The sequence below is a fragment of the Salmo salar genome, chromosome ssa19 (assembly GCF_905237065.1).
Source record: "Salmo salar chromosome ssa19, Ssal_v3.1, whole genome shotgun sequence".
Taxonomy (NCBI): Eukaryota; Metazoa; Chordata; class Actinopteri; order Salmoniformes; family Salmonidae; genus Salmo; species Salmo salar.
In genome coordinates, this window is record NC_059460.1 from 76,768,601 (window position 1) to 76,777,958 (window position 9,358).

Genomic DNA, 9,358 nt, shown 5'->3' on the forward strand with positions numbered 1-9,358 from the left:
TGTGTGTGTGTGTGTGTGTGTGTATTCAAAATTCTGTCCGTTTTCCCAGAGGCTGCTTTCGAGGCCTTGGTCCCCCACCTGGAAGTACATGTGGGGGTTGAAAATTGGCTCAGATGCACATAGGATAGCCCAGAGATTGGATAGCAGCAAACTACCAACAGGTCACGTACCATTTTCACACTTTTATGCTGACACGAACCATACTGTGACGTTTTCTTTTCACATTGTTCAGTTTCAGCAACTATGGTGAATACATAACCAGGCCTGCACAGTCCAGCTTGGTTTGGCTCAGCTCAGCTTGGCTCAGTAGTGTGGAAAGGGTTATGTAGCAGATGAGTGTTGGGCATATGATGCCTGCGCTCCCAATGATGATCAGCCTCCATCAAGAATGCTGGAATACTTCAGGATGATTGAAGGTTACGCAAGAAGATGCCGATTGTCTTTTATGTAATCATTCAAAGAAATTGCCATTGGTAGGCCTAAAACTTTGATTGCCTTTTAATAAAACTAAACTACCATGGCAAACTGACTGACATTCTAAATAGGATGCCTCAGTGTGACTGTGAATAACACACACACTTTTGATTAGAATCAGTGCTGATGCTGTTGTGAGTCTGACACGGTCAAAACATTACCTGACTGTTAGCTGTGATCACCTCCGACCTACCTAAACGTTAAATTCCTTAGACTAATACACACCCTGATACCTCTGGTTGCTAGGCGCCAGTCATATAACCCTAAGTGAAGTTCTCACCTTCCTTCGACTTCCCTTCCAAATAAAAAGCAACGGAATGGTGTCAAATCTAGTGTGCTTGTCGTTTCAGCAGTAAACTGCTACAGCTTACACTGTATAATAACATCAACTATCATGTGATAGTTGTGAGTGTTATGGTCAGCAAGTATTTTCAGATCTTTACTGCCCGCTGTCAATAAAAAGGATAATTCTGTCATTGGACAAACAAATTACTTTTTGATTCAAAAACAGCAAATACAGATTGCTACCCTCATTTGAAATCTAGACTACATCTGAGGTTATAAGGGGAACTGACTGACTGACGTTCCAGGACACTTGCTGGTCACATTCACTGGGCCTACTACCACTGCTAGTTAAGCAGCATTTGATGTGTGCCTCTTGGTCTTTGATAAACAAAATTTTGGAATGCTGAGATACCACTGTGACGGTTACACATATTCTGGTCCCAGATCTGTCAGTGCAGTCTTGCCAACTCCGATATGATCATTGTCACATTAAGGCAAGACTTCACAAACAGATCTGGGACCAGGCTAGGTTACACAAGGGGCTGTCATTGTGACATTGTTAGAAAGCACTGATTCCATGCTTGATTTGGAATACATGGGACTGGATGAAAGTATCTGTGTGGATGCATGTGGTAGGCTACAGTAGTCTTGTGTTCTTTGGTTTTAAATTAAGTTTGAAATACTTTAAAAGTGGCACGCATGTTGTCATGTAGGGCTGGGCGATATATTTAATTAATTTGAATGCATGTTTTAGCGCGATGTTCCAAATGTCTGTATTGCAAGATTCGAAGTTGTTATTTTTGCAATTCTACAAACAATGATCATATTTTTGGGAGTGGCGGCAACGATTTCGCTGCTAAATGAATATAGGGGAAACACTGAGCCTTATATTTAAAAATTATTATTATTATTATTATTTTAGTAGGCAAGTCAGTTAAGAACAAATTCTTATTTACAAAGAGCCTACCGGGGTACAGTGGGTTAACTGCCTTGTTCAGGGGCAGCAGGCAGCCTAGTGGTTTGAGCATTGGGCCAGTAACCAAAAGGTTGCTAGATTGAATCCCCAAGCTGACAAGGTAAAAATCTGTCATTCTGCCCCTGAACAAGGCAGTTAACCCACTGTTCCTAGGCTGTCATTGTAAATAAGAATTTGTTCTTAACTGACTTGCCTAGTTAAATATATATATTTTTAAAGAAAGATTTTTACCTTGTCAGCTTGGGGATTCGATCCAGCAACTTTTCGGTTACTGGCCCAATGCTCTAACCACTAGGCTAAGCCATATACATAGTCAATATAAGGCTCTGCCACAACTTCAGGGTATAATTATGATCTTTATGGGCTTCAGTGACTGAAAATATTATTTCAAGTTGCTGGGTGAAGTGTCTCTTTATTTCTGTTGCCTCTTGTATAGCATTGGTGCACTGACAATGATGACCCCTTTACATTATGTAGGCCTGTTACATTTAACTCCAAGTACATCACTGGTAGGCTACATATTTTGAATATAACAGATTCATTAATTGGTAGAGGAGAACTAGTGACCATCAAGACACCACGTGTTAGAGGTAGCCCATGCATTAATTGCCCGAGACGTGTACCATATCTTGATAGCGCGCGAATTGTGCCCAGGGTTGAGAGGTTATCGAACTGGATATGCGGATATGATAGGCAGAAGCTACTCACACCCATACGTCTAATCTGTTCCATTTGATAGAGCTAATATAGTCAAATCATATATCTCATTGGTTTGATTTTGTGGCACGTTGATTGCAGAAGGATAACATAGCATACCTCATAAGCCTACCCTACAGCCTTCCGTTCGCACCTGACCTAAGTCAGGACATCCGAAATTAAATGTTAAATGCGGGAATCGTTATTTCAGGGCTGAAATGTGATACACAAGAGCACTTGGCTGGTCAATTTATTGGCCCCAACCTTACCATCTCCCACCTACCAAGTAAAAGCAGACGATGAGTCTGCTCGTATTCCCGTTGTTGCTCCTTCAGAGTTAGATCGATTTGTTTACTGACTTTCTTCGCCTGTTTTTTGACCTCCTCCGATAACTTTTTGTCCTTGTTTGTCTGTTTGCTGAGCGTTTTCTGCAGCAATTGCTGTCGCTGACTGCGGTCTGCTCCCCCACCGCCCCCATTCTGTATGGGCACGCCGTCAGTCGTGTCCCCTCGACCGGCATCTCCCGCAAATGGTTTGCCTTTGCCAGGGCCCCTGCGGTGACACAAACAACGACGGCACGGTGACAAGTCATTATATGCCTCTGTATCCTCGTGAACAAGGTCCTTGGAGCGTAACGGTATAGAGGTGTCCACCGCCTGATCGTTATCACCGGGTTCGTCAAGACTAGGACGCAGGCTATAGCACAGTCCCATTGTCGTGTTTGTTCCTTAGTAAAATGGAAACGAATAAATCAGATGAAAAGCAAAAAATTCCTCAAGAGATGACACCTGTCCTCCTGTACTCATTGCGGTATTTCCCGTCCTGGGATGTGTGTGGAATTTCAACTGGAGATGATATCTAATCACGGTTCTGGACAATATTGCATTTTGTCCCGTCTGTTAATGACAGTCAGGCCGTAATTGGATCCGCTGAGCTATAATAAGAACTAGAGACAGCCTCCAAGATGGCCGACCATTGTTTTCAAGTACTCTACTCAGTGTCCCATACGGCGATTCGTGGGGGCTGACATCTTGCTAGTTCCGGTTTCAGGAGCCAATTAGTACATGCGCACTAGCACTGGAGCCAAGCCCAGCTAGAACCCAACGCCTGCAGGAGTAGGGACTGCATTCCAGCAGAGTTAGTGGATCCAGTGGTGTAGTGACACATTTTTAAAATGTAAATGATGCCATCATTTCCTCAATCAAAGTTTGTACCGACAGATATAGCCTATTTAACAGCATGTCGTTATAGAACAGGGCTCTCCAACCCTGTTCCTGGAGAGCTACTCCACTCAGCACCTGACGTCCATGGACATAGAATTACGTGTGTTATTAGATCCGTCTGTCTTGGTCGCAGTTTCCCAAACTGGTCTATGTTTAGTTCATCCGCTAGTTTACTGTGCTCATTGAAAACACGAGATCCATAAAATAATAATTTATTGCATTGCCTATATTGATTACATTATGGTGTCTTAATGGATATATCCACAGTAAAATAATCTTAAAATAATATTTATCTTGTTAAATTGTCACATGTTCTGACAGGCAGAATATGACTGAAAACAGCCTGTAATCTTATGAGTGCACAATTTAACAACTGAATGTATAACAATTTGAATTAGATATTTTAAACGCCATTTCTTCTTTGACAACGTTACTGCACAAGTGCTAGGGGGACACGCGACTTGGAGACATTTGCACCTTTTACTCCTCTCACGACCACACAGTAGCCATACAGCACAGCGACGACTTTTAAAAGGTTGAGGACAAGCGTGAGTGGGGACTGTAACTACACATTTTTGTCGGAATAATTTTCTAAACATTTTGTAATCTGTTCAGGTCGCAAACTAGACTTCTCTCTAGAATGCAGATGCTAGCTAACGTTACAACACAGACAGAAGTGGATAGCTAAATATCTAGACTAGATACAAGGCGGGAAAACATAGTTAGCAAATCAGCTAGCTATCTAACGTGCTGTATGGGTTAACTAGCTTTCTAAATAGCTAGATATCATAGTTTGTGAGGGGCATTAATAAGCCACTAAGAAGGGAGATGAAGACAATGAGTTGGCCAAATGTATTTACCTAGATAGCTACAGTTGAAGTCGGAAGTTTACATAAACTGAGTTTAAATGTATTTGGCTAAAGTGTTTCACAATTCCTGACATTTAATCCAAGTAAAAATTCTCAGTTTTAGGTCAGTTAGGATCACCACTTTATTTTAAGAATGTGAAATGTCAGATAAATAGTAGTGTGATTTATTTAGGCTTTTATTTCTTTCATCACATTCCCAGTGGGTCAAAAGTTAACATACATTCATTTAGTATTTGGTAGCATTGCCTTTAAAATGTTTAACTTGGGTCAAATGTTTCGGGTAGCCTTCCACAAGCTTCCCACAATAAATTGGGTGAATTTTGGCCCATCCCTCCTGACAGAGCTGGTGTAACTGATGCAGGTATGTAGGCCTCCTTGCTCACACATGCTTTTTCAGTTCTGCCCACAAATCTTCTATAGGATTGAGGTCAGGGCTTTGATGGCCACTCCAATACCTTGACTTCGTTGTCCTTAAGCCATTTTGCCACAACTTTGGAAGTATGCTTGGGGTCATTGTCCATTTGGAAGACCCATTTGCGACCAAGCTTTAACTTCCTGACTGATGTCTTGAGATGTTGCTTCAATATATCCACATAATTTTCCTTCCTCATGATGCCATCTATTTTGTGAAGTGCACCAGTCCCTCCTGCAGCAAAGCACTCCCACAACATGATGCTGCCACCCCCGTGCTTCACAGTTGGGATGGTGTTCTTCAGCTTGCAAGGCTCCCCATTTTTCCTCCAAACATAACGATGGTCATTATGGCCAAACAGTTCTATTTTTGTTTCATCAGACCAGAGGACATTTCTCCAAAAAGTAAGAACTTTATCCCCATGTACAGTTGCAAACCATAGTCTGGCTTTTTTATGAAGGTTTTGGAGCAGTGGCTTCTTCCTTGCTGAGCGGCCTTTCAGGTTATGTCGATATAGGACTCGTTTTACTGTGGATATAGATACTTTTGTACCTTTACATCTTCACAAGGTCCTTTGCTGTTGTTATGGGATTTGATTTGCACTTTTCGCACCATAGTGCGTTAATCTCTCGGAGACAGAACGCGTCTCCTTCCTGAGTGGTGTGACAGCTGCGTGGTCCCATGGTGTTTATACTTGCATACTATTGTTTGTACAGATGAACGTGGTACCTTCAGGCATTTGGAAATTGCTCCCAAGGATGAACCAGACTTGTGGAGGTCTACAATTATTTTCTGAGGTCTTGGCTGATTTCTTTTGATTTTCCCATGATGTCAAGCAAAGAGGCACTGAGTTTGTAGGTAGGCCTTGAAATACATCCACAGGTATACCTCCAATTGACTCAAATTATGTCAATTAACCTATCAGAAGCTTCTAAAGCCAGGACATCATTTTCTGGAATTTTCCAAGCTTTTTAAAGGCACAGTCAACTTAGTGTATGTACATTTCTGATCCACTGGATTTGTGATAGTGAATTAAGTGAAATAATCTGTCTGTAAACTATTGTTGGTAAATTTACTTGTGTCATGCACAAAGTAGATGTCCTAACCAACTTGCCAAAACTATAGTTTGTTAACAAGAAATTGTGGAGTATTTGAAAAATGAGTTTTAATGACTCCAACCTAAGTTTATTTAAACTTACGACTTCAACTGTAGCTACTGCTGGGGATTAGCTAATCATTGGTGTGTACGCGCGTGTAGCTAACTAACGTTAGTTATGTAGCTAGCTTTCGTTAGCAATTTTTTTTCTCTAGCAGCTAATTGTAGCATTAGCTACTCTGGGTAACCTTAATAGGTAAACAATTTTAATTTCAAAACACTATGTATCCACTGGGGGGGGGTATCTTTCTCTTTCAGGAAGATCCAATAGATATCTAGATATGATACATGTTTATACGAACAAAAAACGATTCAATTTGGTTATATATCCTTCATCCTTAGACTGCGCTGGAGAGAATCTGTCAGGCTCAGAAGTTTGTATGTCCATGCAGAAGACAGTCATTATTTAATGCAGAATAGTACATTCTGATTTAAGGGCATATTTATGTCTGTTTTGACTTTATCTGAATACATCGAACATAGAAATGTGAGCTCTGTAAATTCCGGACTATAAGCCGCAACTTTTTTCCCACGCTTTGAACCCCGCGGCTTAAACAATGACGTGGCTAATATATGGATTTGTCCCGCTTTCAATTTTTTTTCTCCAAAAAAACACATTCTGTGACGTGCTCAGTTTTTTGGCGGCATGAAGCTTTCATTAGACCAATGAAATTGCCGAACGGGTTAAGGTCAAACAACTTTTTTGTTTACTGTTTAGATTAAATCGAGCGCTCTCAAACTTCCCATCATTCTGATTATGGTAGTCATTTTGTCACCCTCATCATGGCAAAGACACAGAGAAATGCATATGATGCAGCTTTCAAGTTGAAGGCGATTGATCTGGCTGTTGGAAAAGGAAATAGAGCTGCTGCACAGGAGCTTGGTCTTAATGAGTCGATGATAAGACTTTGGAAACAGCAGCGTGAGGAATTGACTCAGTGCAAAAAGACAACTAAAGCTTACTGCTAATTTTTAATTTTTTGTTACATTCCGTGTTTCGTTAAAGCCTATTTATTTTTGTTACAAGCCGTGTTTCGTTAAAGCCTATTTATTTTTGTTACAAGCCGTGTTTCGTTAAAGCCTGTGTAAAGTTAATTTTTTCAATGTACCGGTAGGCACCTGCGGCTTATAGACATGTGCGGCTTATTTATGTTCAAAATAAAATTAAAATTCAGTGGGTGCGGCTTATATTCAGGTGCGCTTAATAGTCCGGAAATTACGGTAATGTCTTGATGCTTTTTATAGTGGAGATCAAGTTTATAAATTGCCTGGCTGGGATAATGAGACCGTGGATTGCGCAGTCAGATTGAACAGAGTAAATGGGCATCTTAACGTCATAGATTTAGCTGTTGGTAACTTGTGGAATAGACACCAGCTAGAATGCGGTTTTAACCAATCAGTATTCAGGATTAGACCCACCCGTTGTATAATCACAGTCACTCTCAATACACTCAGTGGTGGGAAAAGTACTCAGTTGTCATACTTGAGTAAAAGTAAAGATACATGAACAGAAAATGACTCAAGTGAAAGTCTCCCAGTAAAATACTACTTGAGTAAAAGTATTTGGTTCTAAATATACACTACCGGTCAAAAGTTTTAGAACACATACCCATTCAAGGATTTGTCTTTCTTTTTACTATTTTCTACATTGTAGAACAATAGTGAAGACATCAACACTATGAAATAACCCATATGGAATCATGTAGCAACCAAAAAAGTGTTTAAACAAATCAAAATATATTATTTATTTGAGATTCTTAAAATATCCACCCTTTGCCTTGATGACAGCTTTGCACACTCTTGGCATGAGGTAGCTTCATGAGGTAGTCACCTGGAATGCATTTCAATAAACAGGTGTGCCTTCTTAAAAGTTAATTTGTGGAATTTCTTTCCTTCTTAATGCGTTTGAGCCAATCAGTTGTGTTGTGACAAGGTAAGGGTGGTATACAGAAGATATCCCTATTTGGTAAAAGACCAATTTCATATTATGGCAAGAACAGCTCAAATAAGTAAAGATAAACGACAGTCCATCATTACTTTAAGACATGAAGATCAGTCAATATGAAACATTTCAAGAACTTTGAAGGTTTCTTCAAGTGCAGTCACAAAAACCATCAAGCACTATGATGAAACTGGCTCTTGTGAGGACCGCCACAGGAATGGAAGACCCAGAGTTACCTCTGCTGCAGAGGATAAGTTCATTAGAGTTACCAGCCTCAAAAATTACAGGCCAAATAAATGCTTCACAGAGTTCAAGTAACAGACACATCTCAACATCATCTGTTCAGAGGTGTGAATCAGACTGTGTGAATCAGGCCTTCATGGTCAAATCGCTGCAAAGAAACCACTACTAAGGACAGAGACTTGCTTGGGCCAAGAAACACGAGCAATGGACATTAGACCGGTGGAAATGTGTCTGAAGTCCAAATTGGAGATTTCTGGATCCAACCGCCGTGTCTTTGTGAGATGCAGTGTGGGTGAACGGAGGATCTCTGCATGTGTATTTCCCACTGTAAAGCATGGAGGAGGAGCTGTTATGGTGTGGGGGGTGCATTGCTGGTGACACTGTCAGTGATTTATAATTCAACCAGCATGGCTACCACAGCCTTCTGCAGCGATATGCCATCCCATCTGGTTTGCCCTTAGTGGGACTATCCATTTGTTTTTCAACAGGACAATGACCCAACACACCTCCAGGCTGTGTAAGGGCTATTTTACCAAGAAGGAGAGTGATGGAGTGCTGCATCAGATGTTCTGGCCTCCACAATCCCCCGACCTCAACCAAACTGAGATGGTTTGGTTTGAGTCGGACCAGAAGAGTGAAGGAAAAGCAGCCAACAAGTGCTCAACATATGTAGGAACTCAAGACTGTTGTAAAAGCATTCCAGGTGAAGCTGGTTGAGAGAATGCCAAAAGTTTGCACATTTGTCATCAAGGAAAAGGGTGGCTATTTGAAGAATCTCAATTTGTTTAACACTATTTGGTTACTTCATGATTCCATATGTGTTATTTGATAGTTTTGATGTCTTCACTATTATTCTACAATGTAGAAAATACTAAAATAAAGAAAAACCCTTGAATGAGTAGGTGCTCTAAAACTTTTGACCGGTAGTGTACATACAGTGCATTCGGAAAGTAATCAGACTCCTTGACTTTTTCCACATTTTGTTACTTTACAGCCTTTTTCTAAAATTGATTCAATAAAAAAAAATCATCAATCTACACACAGTACCCCATAATGACAAAGTGAAAACAGGTTTGTAGATT

The 9,358-nt window shown here is 40.6% G+C and overlaps 1 protein-coding gene across 2 annotated transcripts in view; it reads right to left on the bottom strand.

The window, feature by feature from the left end:
- LOC106579638 (guanine nucleotide-binding protein G(olf) subunit alpha) overlaps nucleotides 1-3,571 on the bottom strand; it is a 68,982-nt gene extending 65,411 nt beyond the window's left edge. Inside the window, exon 1 of one of the 2 annotated variants that reach the window (XM_014159739.2) lies at nucleotides 2,715-3,571. In XM_014159739.2, coding sequence (XP_014015214.1) covers nucleotides 2,715-3,144 — 430 coding nt within the window. In that variant the 5' untranslated portion in view covers nucleotides 3,145-3,571. The remainder of the gene's footprint in view (nucleotides 1-2,714) is intronic. The other variant, XM_014159740.2, reaches the window with a different exon arrangement.
- Nucleotides 3,572-9,358: the final 5,787 nt, after the last annotated feature.